This window comes from Syzygium oleosum, unplaced genomic scaffold (genome assembly GCF_021117445.2).
Source record: "Syzygium oleosum isolate NSW1041296 unplaced genomic scaffold, Sole_v2.1 Sole_v2.02, whole genome shotgun sequence".
Taxonomy (NCBI): Eukaryota; Viridiplantae; Streptophyta; class Magnoliopsida; order Myrtales; family Myrtaceae; genus Syzygium; species Syzygium oleosum.
In genome coordinates, this window is record NW_026607486.1 from 20,915,060 (window position 1) to 20,934,670 (window position 19,611).

Sequence of the window (19,611 nt, forward strand, 5' to 3'; positions counted from 1 at the left end):
CCCTCACCGACTCTTTGCCAGCCATCCCCCACCATTGCTGGCCCTTCCCGGTGATGGTGGGGCAAAGGTGATTGGTTTCCCTTCCTTTTTTAAATTTAATTTATTTTTATTATAATTTAAATACAATGTTTATTAAAAAAATCAAATTTGGATCAAACGACGTCGTTTTAGCCACATCAACGCTATGTGGGAGAGAAAAAAAAAACCAAATCAATATTTTCCATTAGCCAAGTTGGATGGAGCTAATAGGAGGACTTGATTGAACCAATTTATCGCCAATACATATGATACATTATTACAGCAAAGAGTAGGTCGATTGATCATAAACATTCTATCACAACATCTAGTTTATTTTCCGAAAAGTCAAAATGTGTTGCTGTATGGCTTTAGGAGCCATGATCTATCTTGCTGAACAGGAACTGAATTCTTCAATAAAAGACGATTCTATTCTTTGTGCTAATGGCTGATATGAAGTGGGAGCTTCGTATGTGTCAAGTGGAAGCTCAGGCACCGGGACTTCTCCTTGAAGAAATCTGACAACTTGTCCTGCTTTTGGCCTTCTCTTCGGATCTGGATGCACGCACCACAGTCCTAGCATCATCAAGCATTCCATTTGCTTCCTATCGAAATTGGAACCTAATGTCTCGTCAGCTGCTTCAAGCATGTTTCCAGCAAGGTACAGCTGCCAAACCCACTTGTGTAGGGGAACGTGAAATTCTCCTTCTTGATAGGTCCTCGTACCGCATGTAATTTCTAGAGCCACAACCCCAAAGCTGAACATGTCGGATTCTTTAGTAACCTTACCTTCACTCAAATATTCAGGTGCCAGGTAACCATATGTCCCTACCACGTCCGTCATTTGTGTCCTGAATTGGGGGTCAACGAGCTTAGCCACTCCGAAGTCTCCGAGCTTAGTATTGAAGTTTGTGTCGAGTAATATATTGGCGGCTTTTATATCTCTGTGAAGAACATACTGCTCTAGATCTTCATGAAGATAGTTGAGGGCTAACGCCAGCCCTAAAGCTATCTTGTACCTCACATCCCATGGCAGAATTTTTCGAGTTCCGAAGAGATGATTATCAAGGCTACCATTAGGCATATATTCATAAACAAGCAAAAACTCACCTTCCTCTTGGCACCATCCAATGAATTGCACCAGATTTCGGTGTATCATGCGGCTTATTATCTTCACTTCGTTGGTGAAGACCTTTTTTGAATGTTTGGATTCTGCAAAGATTCTTTTGACGGCGACTCGGCGATCTAAACGGTTCAAAAATCCTTCGTAAACTTGGCTGGACCCTCCTCGGCCTAGTCTTCGATCATTTGCAAAGCCGTTTGTAGCAACAAGCAACTCTTGATAAGAGAATTGCAGTGGCAATGTTACTATCTCTTTGTCAATGTAAGTCAGAGCCCGAAACTCACATTTGTCCCTCATCTTGATCATAAATAAGCAAGAACCTGCCGAAATAACCAGCAAGAGACATGCTACGGGAACTGTAATAAATGTTATCAACCTATATATCTTAGATTTTACCCCCTTTTTTGTTGCATATGTTGATGGGGGATGTGCAACATCCAAGTTTGAAATGAACTCCCATGAATTGATGCCGTGTCTCTCCCCCAAGATGCCATAGGAAGCTGAAAATCCAATTGCAACTGATTCAGGAAGAACTTCGGCTAGATCAATTTCACAAGAAAGCGAGGAACTTTTGTCATCTAGAGAAACCGGCTTGTCATCAAATGACCAAAATACACTAAGATTCTTGCTAGTGGAATTATAGGTCACCATAACATCAGTTGCATTGCCGCTGTGTGATCCAGCATTCCAACCAGCATGAACAAGCGACGAGAGTGAGTTTTTGTTGATTCCTATGTGCTGCCCCGGAGGATCAAATGCCGAGTTCGACAAAGTATCGGACTCGACCGTGACGATTTGGTTCCGAGGGCCACCATCAGCTGTGCTTGCATTGAACAATCCTAAAAATGGACCACCAGAGTTAGGGGGGATTGTGAAGCCAACAGGAGCAAGAAAAAAGGCCATGCCATCACAATATAGAGTGGAGTTGAAAGGGGTGATGGTGAATGAGAAGCGAGAAAAGAAGTCTGCTTGTCTCCCTGTAACAGAATCCCATAGATCGATGGGTTTGGAATACTGAATGCGGCCTACTTGAAAGCTTGGTTGTGGGGTAGTGCTATCGGTTAGTTCAACGGATCCAGACACAATTCTCGCAACTCCTTCGAGCAGTATGTTGCCTCCATTCGCGTCAAAGCTACTTATATTGAAGGAAAGGGAACTGACAAAGGGGATAGCAGGATAGCGGATGAGGGAGAAAAGGATTAAGAGAGTCCACAAAGAAAGAGAACAAGACATGATTGTGGGGAGAACTGTATTCTACGACTGTTAAAAGTTGAGGTTTGCACCATTCAACTTGTTTGAGATAGTGTGCTTTATAACGAACCACACATTCCTAAATCCAATTATTGACCCGTTCAAAACAGCTTCCTCGCAGTTACTGCTGAAGTCGTTGGACAAGGGGCACTCTTGCAAGAAAAATATCTACTTAGTCGCTTGGTCTTCCTCGTATCTTAAATAGCCTCGCTTTTCTAGGTGGCTCCGTTTGGAATGTCACTCCTCCCCCTCGCGGGTCGCCATCTTCAATGTCGGTGTCAGCAATAAATAACTCCATTTGGTGGAACGTCTCTCATGTTTCAGATTTTTTAGAAATCCCTTTTTCACTCACCTGCTCTTTTCCATAAACACCCCTCACATCTTCTTTTCTCGCTCCTTGTTAAGTTCATCCATCGAACAGAATCTCTTTGCCTACCGACTGGAAAATCCAAATCGGCGCAAAAACAGTGTGTGCCGATTTTTCCCAAATTATTTTGTGTAAGGTCCTTTTCTAAGGAAATTTTTTTTTATTCGATGTGTATTTTCTGTTTCTGTCGTGCAGCTGCAGAGGAGTTGTTCCAGCACCGGAAAGCTCCACAAACTTTGAAGCTTTAGTTGTTGGAGTGGCTACGGAAAAGAGCAAGTGATTGAGTAAGGAATTTCTGAAAAATCTGAAACGTAGACTTCACCAGACAATTGTTGATCAACGAATGGAATGGCTTATTACCGACTTGGCAAGACGCGTCCATCCGATATTTTATCCGTCTTCAGCTAGAAATTTGAATGCGGGTACACATTTTCAGCTGCTTTAGGGTTTAGTTATGGAGCAAATTGAACCTAATTTTCAATTAGGAGGAAAATTGTGTTGCCGAATGTCATGTCATTTGTATCTTAAATGTCGACATCTCAAGCGAGACAAGTCGGATTATTTATTCTAAAGATAAAGCCAAATAAGATTTTCACACGACACAAATGGTCAATGTCATTTAAATGATCGATTTCTTTAAAATTGTGGTGGTTTATTGATCGTTTGGAATGTTATGACATTAAAATGAGCATTGTAAAAAAGTTTATGATACTGTTAAAGGAAGTTTGGAATTGATTCACCTATAGAAGATTTAGTCTCATGAAAATCTGCAATGGCTTTGCATTTTCCCTCGGGCCAGTTGGCTTCGTAATCCCACCCTAATCCGGTCATGCCTACTTAGGATTGTTCGGCGAGAGGACCGTGGATCATGGCACAAAGAATTAAAACTTTATTTGTAGAGTTTGACAAGTTTGGCAATAGAGAAGTTAAGCCTTCACACCCGCGCATTGGGATCAATATCTCACTTTCCTGGCTGGTACATGGCAGTTGGGATAATGGAGAGCAATTAATGTCTTTGTGACCTATAATTCTGGCTACTGAGAACCTTAGCGTGTTTTGGTCATTAAATGACGGCACAATTTTGCTCTACTATGAAACCCACTTCTCGCTTTCCTGCCTCGTTCATCTCATGAAGTACTTTCCTGTAAAGGTCACGATTGGTTTTCAGCTTCCTGTGACTTCCATAAGCAAGACATAGCATCGATTCGAGAAAATTTCCTTCAAAAAACAAACCTCTCTCAATCGAACTGCAAAATTCGCAGGTTGACCATACTTTGTGACGGTTCTTGCGGCACGTCTCTTGCTATCAAAGTATCAATGGTTGAAAATTAGCTTTCACACCATGGATATAGGAAATCCTATCGGGCTATTCACCTTTATCTCACCCTCCACGCGTGATATTTTCATGTGGGCTATATCCCTCTTATGCTCGACACTATGCTTTCTCGAACAGGAACCAAACATAGGATAAAACGACTTTTACCCCGTCTACCGAATGCAGCCAAAAGGAACTCGATGGACACATCACGAGATTTGTACATCGAAGGAAGCTAGTGGTGACCCGCCTCCCTTGCCTCTGAATTCCCCATCCCTCATTGCACAAAGACGCAAGCTGGAGTTGGGCAACCTCTTCACGAAAATGCAACCTCAAGTCGTCGAGGTACCTTCCTAAAGCGTGCAAGACTCTCTTTGAAGTACAAAGGACCCACCTCTCCATTGCCCGATCAATATCAATTCTGCCTAACAAACGTGTAAATACTGGCCATTCATAAGGTGTCATGATACCGCGGAGCGGTAATCATTCAGAAGATATTTTCCCAAAATCAAATTGTTCGTATCGCTCCCAAAAATGGACATGCGAAAGATATTTTTATCACGGGCGAAAATATTTAAATATATACCGTTGATGATAATGACGAATCTTTTCGCCGACTAATTACTTCAAGGGATGCGAATAATTTTCCGCGAACTGGTGGCGTGTTCCAATCAACCGATGTCCAGGTCCATCATCTCTAGGTTGCCCAACGTTTGACGCTGGTGACCACCCACTTCCAAGACTTTCTCACAAGGGACCACATTTTACCTGCGTACTTTCGAGATGGCCATAACGGGAAACTTTTTTCCGAGTTCTAGCGACGGAAGCAGAGATGAAGATAGACGAATTCAAGGATTCTAGGCTCGGATCACTCGACGCCGGCAACCGAGCAAAACGCTCAGAGTGCCGACCACGAAATACGGGCTCGTCGTGTGCTACAGCAATCTTGACCGGAAACGGCACGCACGGGAGAAACCCAGTATGTCAAGATCGCTTTAACGGATTTCGGCAAACCATTTATGGACGAAATAATTTGCGAATACTTTCTTTAAAAAGAAGGAAGGAGTCGTCCGTTTCATGCGCTCTGAAGTGAACGATGGGATTAAAGTTGCGTTTTTTTAAATTTATCCTAAACTATTTTTTGACCATAAAAAACTCCAAACTGGTACACCTATGATAATTTTATCCCGAACTAATTTTTTGATCACCAAAAATCCCAAACTGGTACACCTATGACAATTTTACCCCGAATTAATTTTTTGACCACCAAAAACCCAAAACTGGTATATTTGTGACAAATTTACCCTTCATCAATTTCCGTTAAATTTTACTATCAAATTGCTAAGTTTGATGACACGTGGTAGTTGACCGGTGTACCAGTTTGGGTTTTACCCCTCGGTTTGTCACAAGTTTACCAATTTGTGATTTTTCGTGATATTAATCTAAAGGGTAAATTTGTTACAAGTGTACCAGTTTGGGGTTTTTGGTGGTAAAAAAAATAGTTCGAGGTAAATTTGTCACAGATGTACCAGTTTGGGGTTTATGGTGATCAAAAAATTAATTCAGGATAAAATTGTCACATGTGGATCATTTAAGAGTTTTTCGTGGTAATAACCATTTTAAAAAATCATTCGAAGTCACTAAATTATTAATGAATTTAATTGTCGCATCGATTGCCTTTTCGTAACTTTGACTTGCACCAAGAAACTTAGGGACATAAAAATTTTCTCGAGATTTGGACAGTTGTTGAAAAATGAGTCTGCTATTCTTGCTTAAGAAGTGGATTTTTGACCGGCTGATTATCCTCCCCCTCCAAAACCAAAAGCGACATTTTCTATTAAATAATAATCGTCATTAAACAATATTTTCACAAGTCGTGGGGCCCGCAATTCATGTGATTGATTTTCGATTAATATGTGGCGGGTGCAAAAGTTAGAAGCCTAATCAAGATCTCTTTCGGGTCTTGCAAGATCTAACCAAACAAGGGCGCACTAGAATACTGTTTGGTAAAATGTAATCGAAAAAGATTTTGGAAAGCAACTTTGAAAGAAATGTTATTTAGTGGAAACACGTTTGAAAAGTCACTTGATGAGATTAACTTAAACTTTTTAACTTTTAATATGTTTAAAATTGAAAAAAATAATGCCCGCGACTTTTACAATTTATATGTTGACAATAATGTAAAAGAATGTAAAAATAAGATTTCGTGTTTTTGCTAAAAAAAAAAATCACATGGAAAAAATCACATCAAAGTATATTCTTTCTTAGTTAAAAAAGAGAGTAATTTCATTACAATGAACGTGGTAACATACGCCCCGAAGGAAAAAAATTCATTATCCCTAAAAACTACAAGCATCCCTAAAAATCACAACCATCATTAAATATTTGCTAAATTTATGGCTATTTGATTACGTAAACGTGCCGTGTAGGAAGCTGTATCATCATTTGAAGCACTACCCACTTCATTTACATCATCGGGATCTACTATATATAAATGGGGATCCAAATTTGCTCTTGCAAAATCTTGTAAAGTGCTATTTTTGCTTAAGAAGTGGAATTTTGACCGATTGATTACTCATCTTCCTCCTCCAAAAGTGATATTTTCTATTAAATAATAATCATCGGGACATATGGTCATTAAATGATATTTTCGCGAGTGGGGGTGACTCGCAATTTATGTGATGATTTTCAATTAAAGTGACTTGGTCATTAACCAAGGTGTATCTATATGTTTTATTTTTCACCAAATATGTGGCGGATGCAAGATTTTGTTTCCTAAATTGAAGTTAGAAGCCTAATTTGGGCCTTTGCGGGATCCAACCAAAGCAAAGTGCACCAGATCTCTTGCCCAAAATCACCAAGGAAAGAAGATGCTTATATCCCATTGTGAAGTGCTCCAAAGTAAATTAATTAAAGACTTGCCGTAATTTCTAGTTTACCGTGCAAATTTAGATTAATTAAATTACTAGCTATATTCATTTTCGGTAGCAAAAATTAGTTTTTTTTAAGTCTGTTCTATTTCTAACTCTCCTCTCTCTCTGACTTTTTCTTTGCCTCTTGCAGAGCGCGGGAGTCGAACCTCGCACTTGTGATATTAGCGTCCCCACCCCCCAATCCCTTAACCAATAGGGCCGCATGCATATTGGCAATTAGTTTCACTTCTTCATTTTCCAAATAAAAATTTCTATTTCCATCTCACTTGCTCACAATGTATATCAATTCCCACATATATATTGCATGTGGGAATAGCGGTTTCGTAGGAACATTTGAGCCCATAAGACAGAGGCTTCAGAACAAACTGAACAGAGTAAGTTCTACAGGACCGGCGGGGGGGTTGGGCCAACCAAATTTTTTCGAGAAAACGTTTTTCCTTTGGGCTTTAGTATCCCAATCTGCGATTCCATCGGTTTCTATATCTTAAAATCGAGTCAACAGATCACGCCCTTCGGTGATGAGCGGTACTTTCCCGAGAACTCTGATCTGCGGACTTCGACTCATTTATCAACTTGGAATTGTTTGACTCGAGAACCTAACTCTAGTTCGGGAATTTAAGTGTGTGAGGGTCCCAGCAAGGGCAAGGGCTTCTGCGTGTGCTGCTTGACTTGTGGCACCTTTAACTTTGACCAAATACTTTAGAGGATTTAGAATTTCTCTTCAGATTTAGAGTGTCTTCTTGGAAGAATGAAGTCTTGGACAGTGCTATTCTTGCTTCAGAAGTGGATTTTGACATGTTGATCATCGATCCCTTTTCCTCCGATAGCAATATTTTCTATTGAATTATCATGAAAGAACATTGTCAACCAAAGTAACTTGGTCATTACTTGATGTTTTTCGCTTTAATAACAATACTTACAACGATTATTCTTCTATTATCGTGATCAAAACTATTGAAAATTTACGTCATTTATGACGAAAATACAGATCCACCTCATTATAGATAAATGTACTTAGCTGTATTTATTTCCAGAAGTAGAAAATACAGATCCAACTCATTATAAATATTTCCAGATGTAGAATCCACCTCATTACTATTTGGATCTCACTTACCCACAATGTGCCATGTATTGTCACACATATATGGCATGTGGGGTCTTGCTTTCTATCTTTTTTTGACAACTTCTTATTGTCCACCTCATATAAATACAACCTACTCGATCCTTTTATCTGCAGAAAGAAAAATATAGTGTGATTCGAATAGAGCGAAACGACCATCCTCCCAATCCTTTTCCTCTCGCAACCTGGCCATCGACGATGGTAGCCATTACGGTCGGTTGTCATGGACAATCGGTAAACAATTTGCCAGTTCTACTATCTTCGCTTTTCTTATATGATTCGGATGCATCCGTCTTCACTTTTCTACAGAGTCAGAAAGTAACCACTGCTTCCTTCCCAAAACAGGATTTTATGATTGAGCCCGTCACTAGTATAACAACTTTTTTACTATAGCATGTGTCTTCGGAGAGTTAGTTTTGTGACTGAATTCTTCCACATGTCGACCATCAAAAAATGAATATGTTAATATCTTTTATACCAACCGTGGATCTAACAAAAATCCCCCCTATAAAGTTATATATTTTGAAAGATTTGAGGCGTTCGGTATTAAATAAAAAAGCAGATTTCCAGCACTAAAAACGAGAAGAATAAAAAAGTCAAAAAACGAAAAATCATTTCAATTTAATTAAATAGTTGATTTCATAAGAGAATCCATACCGTATTGTTTTACTAAAAAAAATCTTTTTTGCCATTTTGGGAAATAAATCTGGAAAATGCATGAAATTTTTTCTACTGCAGAGCACACACTAACACACGCGACCAACGTTGAAATCAAGCCTACCCCTCCCAAATTAGTACTCGGCCTTTCATCTCCGATGAAGAATCCCCAACCCTCTCAACCCCCGCTATTTGTCCCCCACGCACTAATTCTTGTTGGAGATCCGACCATGACCCCTCCGCCCATGACCGCCAGACACGACGAGTGCGACTCCAGAACGGTCTTCGAGACTGTGAACGGCTCCTACACGTTCGTGATCACCAACTTCTTGGAGGCCCAGTCTCGGGGAGTGGGCCAGCGAGGTGTTCGCCGCCGGGCGTTATTCGAGCTCAGGCTGGAGGACCAGAACGGGAACGGGAACCACCAGGTCTTCACCCTTTGCCATCACCCCCTTGTGAAGGGCCCCGCACACGCTCGTGTACCGGGAAAACATGCGGTACGCATTAGATTGATCACTGTTTGATCGAATTTGTTTGTTTATCTTCAGAGTTGGGTCACCCTTTATGCTTTTAAGTTGATCCTTATTGACATGCGTTCTTTGGTTTTGTGCTATTGCAGGGGATACCCTCGGTTCTTGAAGAGAGATCATCCTGAGGCGTTGCACTACATCAAGGACGATCGCCTCATCCTGCACTGCATTGTTGGAGTCGTGAAGGCCAAAGTTGAGGGGCCGAGACACTGCAGAGTCACCATTTCGCGGTCTGACGTGGGTCAGGGTTTGAAGGCCCTGTTAAAGTTTGGATTGGGAACCGACATAAATTTCTTAGTAAGCCCACAAAGTGATTTCTTGTTGCTCGATCTCTTCGGTATTCAGAGCCCCAGATTTTTGGTCGAGTTGATCTTTTGAATCTATTAAAATTTCACAGAAGTGTTTGAAGTCGGAAGGCTTCAGGCACCTGGAGAGCAACTGCCTTTCGGTCTTCTCTTGACTATTGTCTGGGTAGGAACGGAAGCAGCAGCTTGGTCGGGCAAAGGCCAGACAGGGAAACGATAGATGAACAGGAGGATGCGGTTTTGGAAGGCCTTTGGAAATCTCCTGAAAAGATAATGTTAGGCTCTTCTCTTTAACCGGCACAATAGGGCTGTTATCCTCATTACCAAACTTGTTGGAGAGATGAAATATAAACCAAGGTATATCTTTTTTTTTTATCATAGGTTGAATCAATCATAAAAAGAATTAGGCCAAAAATAGGATACAGTCCGGGAAAATAAAACTTCCATTGAAGAGAAGCAAATGAAAGGCTCTTATTAAAGTTATCGTAGAATGGAGAATGGGGTTTCCATTCTCTAGAGGGCTGAGAAGGCAAATGTTTCATTTTTTGATGATTCATAACATTGTTTTCTTTCCCTGAAAGTTAAAGAAGTTGAAGAAGAAAGTTGTTTGATCTTTGGATAGAGATTTTTGTGCATAGGGTGACAATTTTGATCTGAAAGTGGAACAGATTTGGGTTTGCAGCAGATCTGACCCTCTGCTTGGTTGAATTTAAATGAAGTACTTACCCAAGAAAAAGAAAAGGGAGATTGACTCAAGCCAAAATTCTAATGATCGGGTTCGAGAGGGAGATGCGCGATTTCATATATCTGTTTCATTGCTAGGATGGTGACTCACTGTAGAAAGTAAATGTTTACTGTAAAGTTGTTTGATGTTTGGCGGGCTCAAGCTCTTATTTGATACTAATTAAGCCACTTAGACATTTTATTTGAAATAAGGTCTACTTTAGATTTTTTTTTTTTGAGAAGATGGTCCCATCTCCGGCCATTATTTGAATTTTTCCCCTTTTCTCTATGATGAGTGAGAGTGAATATTTATTAAAATTAAAAAAATAGGTTCAATCCACCTTGAAGGTGGAGGATGCCAACAAACCAAAATTGGAGAAGTGCCTAGTCCACTAAACATCGAGCTCTTCACAAACTAAGCATTGATGACTGCCTATTCCACCCTGATATGGGGCCCTTAAAGGTAATGCAAGACTTGTAGGTGCAGGAGATTATTCAAAAACATAGCGGGTGATTGGCTTGGTAGTTTTACAACCTTCACTGGAATATGTTCATCATTACAAGTAAAACTTTGGGCATTGTGGTTGGGACTCAGCTTCGTAAAATAACTTGATTTTCACTACATGATTATTGAGATTGACTCTACAGTGGTCGCTAATCTTGTACGTCCAAAGCTTATGGTTGATAATGAAGGCCTATTTTGCTTAAAGATATTTGAAGATTGTTGAGTTCTCATTTTAAGCTCAAAGTGCAATATAATTCTCGAGAATGAAATTGTGTTGCTGACTAGCTTAACAATCTTGAAATCGATAAGCGCTTAGACACTATGTTCTCCTCTACGAAATCCGATCTTGAAACCTCCCCCGATCACCCACCAGGCCACCAACAAGAACCGAACATGACCGCCAGACACGACGAGTGCGACTCCAGAACTGTCTTTGAGACCGTGAATGGCTTGTGCACGTTCGCGATCACCAACTTCTGGGAGGCCCAGTCTCGGGGAGTGGGCCACTTCATGTCTTGAGGTGTTTGCCGCTGGTGGCTACGACTGGGTGATCTACTTCTACCCTTGCGGCAAGAACCCGGAGGACAGCAAGTACCTGGTCAGCCTTCATCGCGCTGATAAGCGAGGCCTCGGATGTGAGGGCATTGTTCGGGCTCAGGCTGGAGGACCAGAGCGGGAACGAGAACCACCTGGTCTGCACCCATTTTGATCAACCCCCTGCGAAGGGCCCGCGCACGCTGATGAACCGAGGAAACATGAGGCACGCATTTGATCGAGTTTGATTATTTATCTTGAGAGTTGGGTCGCACTTCATGCTTTCGAGTAGATCTTTATAGACATCTTTTGTGCTTTTGTTCTATTGCAGGGGATATTATCGGTTCTTGAAGAGAGATGATCCGAGGCATCCCATTGCACCAAGGACGACCGCCTCATCCTGCACTGCACCGTAAGGCCCAACTTGAGGGAGACACTAAAGGGTGGCCGTTCCGCCGGACATTGGTCAGGGTCTGAAGTTCCTGTTGGATTCTGGATTGGGAACCGACATGAATTTCGTAGTTGGCAACGAAACTTTTAAAGCCCACAAAGTGATTCTCGCCACTTGATCTCCGTTATTCAGAGCCCACTTAGGACCGTAACATAGAGAAACTCGTCGTGGAGGACGTTGATCTGACTATTTTCAGGGTAACTATTCTCCTTGCTCGAACTGTTATTGGTAAGGATATCAAGCTTTTCTTGGACTAGCATGATGAGCTTCTTATGTGCTTAAAACTTCTTGCAGGGAATGCTGGAATTCATCTACACCGACAAGTTTCCTGATTTCGGCGAAATTGCAGGCTCGGCCTCTCCTCCTGCATCCACCAATGTAATGCTACATCTGGTGGCTGCTGTGGACCATCATAGTCTCAATCGATTGAGACTATTATGTGAGTCAAAGTTGGGCAAGCGAGTCACCGCCGAAATGGTGGCGACAATAGTCACCCTGGCTGATCAGCACCAGTTCCACAAGTTGAAGGCAATACGCCTGAAGTTTGCTGCAAATCCGGCAAAAACTTGGGAGGTGAGCCTTTGTAGAAATGGAGCGGTGAAGTTCTTTCCCAGATAAACCATTGTATACCAAGCTCGCCCTTACTGATCAAGTCGATGTTCTGAATCTTTGAAAATATCACAGCAGTGTTGTAGTTGGAAGGCTTCAGGCACCTGGAGAGCAACGGCCCTTTGGTGCTGTCGGAGCTTCTCTTGACTGCCTGCACACTCCACGAATTTGCCGACCGTCCGCAGAGGAACGGCAGCAGCAGCATGGTTGGGCAAAGGCCAGAACCGAAACCGTAGGTAGATGAAAGAAGGATGCGGTTTTGGAAGGAGGAGGGCTGAGAAGGCAGAGGAGTTTGTGTTCTTTGCATAGAGATGTTTGTGCATAGGGCGACAATTTTGAAATGAAAGTGGGTATAGTTTTGGGTTTGTAGCGGATCTGACCCTCTTCTTGGTTGAATTTGAACGAAGTACTTCCCCAAGAAAAAGAAAGGGAGATTGACCCAATGCCAAGATTTTGATGATCAGGTTCGACCTTAGATCTCTGTTTCATCATCAGGATGTTGACTCGCTGGAGAGCGCAAATCTCAACTGTAAAAACTGTCGATGCTGTTTTTTTTCCCTTTTTTGGGTAGAAGGGTCTTGATTCATTCACCGGTTGGTGCATGGTGGTTTGGCGTCACCATAAAGACAGTTTCTACAAAGTCAAAAAGTAATTACTCAAGATAACAAGTTAGTTTTCCAACTAAATTCTTCCACGTGTCGAAAACCAAATAGTGAATATAATGAAGGCGTATCTAATAAAATTTCCAGAATCCAAGGCTCAATTATCTTCTACGATGTGATTTCAAAAGAGATTTCGCATGTAGATATCTATATAATTTGAATGATTTGAAGTATTCGGTATTATAATAAACTATAAATTTCAAGCACTAAATATAGAAGAATAAAAAACTAAAAAAACGAAAAAAATCATTTCAATCCAATTAAACAAGATATACCAAAAAACAAAAAAATCCATAACAACTAAGAGAAGCACAATAATCATGTTTTCTTTTTCTTTTTTTTTGACATTATGGACAATTATAAAACTGCAAAAACGCACGAAAATTTTTCCTCCTGCGGACGCACACGCTCACACACGACGGCGACCGTCGAATTCAAACCTGCCCCCTCCCAAATGAGTAGTCCTCTGCTTCTTCATCTCCGATGAAGAACGTTTCCAAGATTTCCCTCCGGTTCCTCCACAGAGTCTTCTCCGAAATCCGGCCTTGATACGTGACCGGGATCACCCGCCACCAAGAACCGGCCAGGACCGCCGCCGCCTCGACCCCACGGGACCCTGCCCCTGCCGTCGCTCCGCCCATGACCGCCGGACACGACGAGTGCGACTCTAGAGTGGTGTTCAACGCGGTGAACGGCTCGTGCACGTTCGCGATCCCCAACTTCTCGCAGGCCCAGTGCCTGGCGGTGGGCCAGTTCTTGGCCAGCGAGGTGTTTGCCGCCGGCGGCTACAACTGGGCCATCCGCTTCTACCCCGGCGGCAGGAACCCGGCGGACAGCGACTACTCGTCGGTGTACGTCGAACTGATGAGCGAGGCCTCGGACGTGAGGGCGTTGTTCATGCTCAGGCTGGAGGACCAGAGCGGGAACGACAACCACCTGGTCTTCACCCATTTCGATTACTCCCTCGTGAACGGCCCGTACACGATCATGTACGGAAACATGTGGTACGCATTTGATTGATCACTGTTTGATTGCATTTGATAGTTTATCTTGAGAGTTAAGACGCACTTGATGCTTTCGAGTCGATCCTTATCGGCATGCTTTCTTTGATTTTGTGCTATTGCAGGGGATACCGTCGGTTCTTGAAGAGAGATCATCCCGATGCATCGCACTACATCAAGGACGACTGCCTTACCCTGCAATGCACCGTCGGAGTTGTGAAGGCCCGACTTGAGGGACCGAGACGCTACAGAGTTGCCGTTCCGCCGTCGGACATGGGTCGGGGTCTGAATGCCCTGTTGGATTCTGGATTGGGTACCGACATAAATTTCGTAGTTGGCGACGAAATCTTTAAAGCCCACAAGATGATTCTCGCTGCTCGATCACCGGTATTCAGAGCCCAGTTTTTCGGTCCTGTTGGCGACCGTAACATCAAGCAACTCGTCGTGGAGGACGTGGATCCTTCCATTTTCAAGGTGACTAATTCTCCTTGCTCAAACTGTTATCGGTGAGGATATCAAGCTTTTCTTGAACTAGCAAGGCGAACTTCTTGCAGGCAATGCTGGAATTCATCTACACCGACGAGTTTCCCGACGTCGGCGAGATCGCGGGCTCGACCTCTCGTTTTGCATCCACCAATGTGGTGCTGCATCTAGTGGCTGCTGCTGACCGCTACGGTCTCAATCGATTGAGACTACTGTGCGAGTCGAAGTTGGGCAAGCAGATCACCATTGTTACGGTGGCGACCATACTCGCGCTGGCGGATCAGCACCAGTTCCCCAACCTGAAGGCAATGTGCCTGAAATTTGCTACAAACCCGGCAAACTTGAGAGGTGAGCCAGCCTTCATAGAGATACCAAGCACGCCCTGACTAATCGAGTAGAAGTTTTGAATCTTCTAAAATTTCACAGCGGTGACGGAGTCGGAAGGCTTCAAGCACCTGGAGGGGAGCTGCCCTTCGGTGTTGTCGGAGCTGCTCCTGGCCGTCAGCGACCAGCACAGTCGATGAGCTTGCCGGCCATCCGGGGAGGAGGAACAGCAGCAGCAGCACGGTCGGGTAACGGCCGGAACAGGGAAACCATACATGAAATGAGGAATGGGGATGCAGCTCTGGAAGGAGGAGGATGGGCTGAGAAGGCAGAGAATTTTGCACTCTTTGATAATTCATAACACAGATTTTGGTCCATATGGAGAGAATTTCGATATGAAAGCGGTATAGTTCTGGCTTGAATTTTTAAGTTCGTCTGGCTACTATGCATGAACGCGCTCTCAGGAAGATCACAATTCGAGAGGCCCTTCTTCGACGTACGTACTGCGTCGCGGTGATTTGTCAACTTCGTTATTGTGATTGCAAGACTTAAAAAGAATGTTACTTATTATATGTTTTTTTTTTTGTGTTCAAAACCCTATCTCGTAGCCTCTTGTTAATTTCAAAACCATGTGGATTTTTCAGTGGTTTCCTTCATCGTATGGATATAAATATGGAAATTATTTTCAAATAATCAATATATCTATACTTACAATGATCTTCCTTTATGAAAAGACAGAGAATGATTAAGCGAGCAATTACAGGACTTCTATTTATTATTGATGGAATATTTAAATATTTTAATTATTATTCCAAATATTTTCATGGACGATGGAATTGTTTTCGTTTATCCAATTTTGTAAGAAATACAAGCGATCATTTCAACGAATTTTTTTTTCCAAATCATTCATTTTCGACGAAACAAATGAACCTAATAGAAAATTCAAATGCTCGACCTCGACTCCGCCGTCCTAGAGTTGTTACTCGAGCTTAATAAACTCGATCATTTTTCTCGCATTTACGGATAAGAGGGGTTTAGATACATACTTTAACGACCTCCATTTTATTAAAAAATATTTCTGGAAGAAAAAAGAGGGTAACAGAAGCTCGATCAGGCTCGCAAATATATCGAGATGAGTATCAACGAGCTCCAACTCGACCCTACCAGAGACTCTCGTAGCTCGTGCTCGAGCTAGAGCTATAATCTAAAATTTTCATATTTTTTGGGGGGTGGGGCCAAGGGCCATATATATACTTTGAATAGGAGAAACTGATTTTATTCCTACATATCCGAAGAAAGCGCAATCCATCACCAAGTCAGCTAAAAAAAAAAATTCAAAAACACTTTGTAATTCACAAGCTCCCAAAAAAAAAAAAAAAAGAAACGGATTTATTTTATTGCTCTCCTTTGCCCCCACCCCCCTCCCCCTCCCATCACACAACCCCTCTCCCAATGAGGAAGGCGAAGATGCAAGAGAGAATCCGCCGGAAAATGCAGCCGGAGCTCGAATGACTTTCCGGCCAAAAATCCCGCAACATACCGTCGTTGAATCCTTCCCCCCTCGTTCATCTCCGATCAAAAATCATTAACCCTAACCCCTCTTCAAACTTCAAACCCCGATGGATTACCCCAATATTCCTGGCCGAAGCCCCCACCGGAGGGAGCAAGCGATGGATGCTCCGATCGTGCCCGGCCACGACGACGAGGAGTGCGGCTCGACGTCGATCAGCCGGACGGTGAACGGCTCCCACGCGTTCACCATCAGCGGCTACTCCCTGGCCAAGGGGATGGGGGCCGGCAAGTTCATCACCAGCGACGTCTTCACCGTCGGGGGCTACGACTGGGCCATCTACTTCTACCCCGACGGGAAGAACCCGGAGGACAGCACGACGTACGTCTCCGTCTTCATCGCCCTGGCCAGCGACGGCTCCGACGTCAGGGCGCTGTTCGAGCTCACGCTGGTGGACCAGAGCGGGAAGGGGAAGCACAAGGTCCACAGCCACTTCGACCGCGCCCTCCAGAGCGGGCCTTACACCCTCAAGTACCGCGGCAGCATGTGGTAAGAGCACGTAGGCATTCATTCGTTTTTGATCGTTCATTTCGATTTTCTGTAGGCTGCGATTGCTGCTGTTGATGTCCCGTTGCGATTCGCCGGGTGTTGAATGTTGAGATTTAGGTCTTAAATTGGATGTGTCGGGGGTGAATCAGGTCCAAAATTACGACTTTTTCCCATATCCGCGTGATTTTTCGTGGCGTTAGGTTTCTAGGGGATCGTCAATCGAATTGCGTATATCGACTCCAGCGATGCTGATGGCTTCTTGTTGTGTCTCTCCCTGACGTTGTTATCGAACTGTGAATGGTTTTCGAGCTCACTAGCACCAAATAGCTTTTGAAATGTCTGAGTCCATTTCTCATGTCTGTGATTTGCCACTCTTTCAGGGGTTACAAGCGTTTCTTGAGGAGAGTTGCTTTAGAGACTTCTGATTACATCAAGGACGATTGCCTTGTGATGCACTGTACCGTTGGGGTTGTGAGAACCCATACCGAGGGACCCAAACAGTACCGAATTCCCATTCCGCCATCCGACATGGGCCAGCATCTGAAGGCCCTGTTAGATTCTGAAGTTGGCTGTGACATAGCTTTCGTTGTCGGTGACGAAACCTTTAGAGCTCATAAATTGATCCTTGCAGCTCGTTCTCCGGTCTTTCGAGCCCAATTTTTTGGTCTCGTCGGTGATTGCAATATAGAGAAAGTTGTCGTAGAGGATGTTGATCCCTCGATTTTTAAGGTAAGATATTAAGTTTTTCTTGGACCAGTGCGAGTTTCTTATGTATTAAAATCTTTATGATGTTGATATTGGCAAACTGGCATCGCATGATTCTCAATGTGTTTCTTTCCCCGCTCCTGCTGTATATTCGGCACTGATCGTGCTAGTATGTAAACCACCATGTCTGACTCCAGCTGGCAATTTTTTTTTCTTTCTATTTGCTCCTGCAGGCAATGATCCTGTTCATTTACACTGACGAAATGCCTGATTTACGTGAAATCACGGGCTCATCCTCTTCTGGTACATTGACTAACGTGGTGCAGCATCTCTTAGCTGCTGCCGACCGCTACAATCTAGAACGATTGAAATTATTATGCGAGTCGAAATTATGTGAGGAAATTACTGCTGATACAGTGGCTACAACACTTGCCCTAGCTGAGCAGCACCAGTTTGGACAGCTGAAGGCAATGTGTCTAAAATTTGCTGCACATCCAACAAACTTGGCGGGTGCGTCTTAAAAATATTGTGGCACTTTTTTTCTGGTTAATCACACTTTTGTGCTTTGACCCCCCTTCTCTCTACAACAAAAAAAAAATCTTAATAATTAACAGTTTGTGCTTTGGTTCGACTGCAAAAGTATTTCAAAGTTTGTTCCTCACAAAAATTTGATTTGACACATTTAGAGGTCTTTGAACATGCTAAATCTTTTCAGTTGCTTCTCTATTGCTGATTGTTGTGGTTGATTTGCTTTCAGTGATTTGAAGTACCCTTCCTCATCTATGGCAACCCCTCTTCCCCCTACTCCTTCCCTCCTTCCCTCCCTTGCTGTGCGAAACACTTGTTCATCTTATTGGTTTTTGGCTATTTTTTATATTTGACGTATGTTTTGTTGCTGTAGCTGCCTACTGTTTAACCTTTGATTATTTCCCTATGCCCGCCTTTTCTTTACTGGTGATAATCTGGAAATCAGCTACTCTTCCGAGTGTGCCCTTAATAATGGATTTGATGTGGGAGTATCTTTTTGAATTTCGCAGTGGTAATGCAGTCAGAAGGCTTCAGGCACTTGGAGGAGAGCTGCCCTTCCTTGTTGTCTGAACTGCTCAAGGCTTTCGTAACTGTGGATGATTCCTCTGACCGATTTTCAAGTAAGAAGAGGGGAAGCGGCAGCATTTACGGACTAGATACGGGGCCAGTTGTGACCGGAGCTGAACACAGGGATATAGATGGAAGGCGTGTGAGGAGGCGGAATTTAAGATGAATTAGTTGCCTGAGCATGTACTTAGTTCAATCCTCTTGGTCTTTCTAGGATTTCTGTTAGTCTTTTTTGTCTGTTGGTATCTTATTCTAGCATTGATGCATAGAAATTCTATTGAGGTGACAAAGTTTGTTATTGTTACTTCATCATTCCTCATCAAGTGCAAATCACCCACGAGATCTGTTTCAGAAATTTAAGTTCATCTGGTCTTTAATGGCAACTTGTTAACTTAGGTGTTCGGGGGGTTTAATTGGATGCTGTTTTTTAAAAACTGGTACCATCTTGCAGACAGTGGTTCTCGTCGGTGCCCTCCTTTAATGCTTGGCATCGTTGAGCTGGTAGATCAGCTCAGAGAATCATACAGATTTCAGAGAGGTAAATGGATGAGGGTCAATGGCACCTTGTACTGAGTGTGAACTCTGAATCTTGGATCTGCTAGTACTGCTGCCTTAACGGCTTGAATTCTAGAAAATAGGGGAGTGTCGAAGACCGAGCTCGAGGACAGGATGCATTGGTTCCTGCTATTGGAGTTGATTGCTTTTATCAAAGATTCTTAGCTGGGGATCATATGTCTGGTTCATTGTGGACAGTACATGTATGTTCAACTTACCTTTTATTGAATGGAATGGCTCTATTCTGCTTTCTCCCTCTTCTTAATCCAATCAACTAGTGAAGAGTGTT

The 19,611-nt window shown here is 42.9% G+C and overlaps 4 protein-coding genes and 1 pseudogene across 4 annotated transcripts; 4 read left to right on the forward strand and 1 right to left on the reverse strand.

The window, feature by feature from the left end:
- Window positions 1–329: 329 nt before the first annotated feature.
- LOC115673038 (L-type lectin-domain containing receptor kinase IX.1-like) lies at window positions 330–2,400 on the reverse strand. Its single transcript, XM_030595062.2, has one exon. The coding sequence runs from the start codon at window positions 2,369–2,371 to the stop codon at window positions 401–403; it is 1,971 nt and encodes a 656-aa protein (XP_030450922.1). The 5' UTR covers window positions 2,372–2,400; the 3' UTR covers window positions 330–400.
- A 6,611-nt stretch (window positions 2,401–9,011) lies between these two features.
- Window positions 9,012–9,910, forward strand: LOC115673162 (BTB/POZ and MATH domain-containing protein 1-like). The gene is made up of 3 exons (XM_030595245.1): window positions 9,012–9,209; window positions 9,330–9,577; window positions 9,787–9,910. Exons 1-3 carry the CDS (start codon window positions 9,012–9,014, stop codon window positions 9,908–9,910), a joined length of 570 nt encoding a protein of 189 aa, XP_030451105.1.
- A 1,327-nt stretch (window positions 9,911–11,237) lies between these two features.
- On the forward strand, window positions 11,238–12,782 carry LOC115673163 (BTB/POZ and MATH domain-containing protein 3-like; annotated as a pseudogene).
- Window positions 12,783–13,486: 704 nt separating this feature from the next.
- On the forward strand, window positions 13,487–15,148 carry LOC115673277 (BTB/POZ and MATH domain-containing protein 3-like). Its single transcript, XM_030595394.2, has 4 exons — window positions 13,487–14,104; window positions 14,227–14,575; window positions 14,656–14,932; window positions 15,011–15,148. Exons 1-4 carry the CDS (start codon window positions 13,740–13,742, stop codon window positions 15,106–15,108), a joined length of 1,089 nt encoding a protein of 362 aa, XP_030451254.1. The 5' UTR covers window positions 13,487–13,739; the 3' UTR covers window positions 15,109–15,148.
- Window positions 15,149–16,325: 1,177 nt separating this feature from the next.
- Window positions 16,326–19,574, forward strand: LOC115673214 (BTB/POZ and MATH domain-containing protein 3-like). The gene is made up of 4 exons (XM_030595309.2): window positions 16,326–16,967; window positions 17,348–17,696; window positions 17,906–18,182; window positions 18,710–19,574. Exons 1-4 carry the CDS (start codon window positions 16,528–16,530, stop codon window positions 18,931–18,933), a joined length of 1,290 nt encoding a protein of 429 aa, XP_030451169.1. The 5' UTR covers window positions 16,326–16,527; the 3' UTR covers window positions 18,934–19,574.
- The last annotated feature ends 37 nt before the right edge of the window (window positions 19,575–19,611 follow it).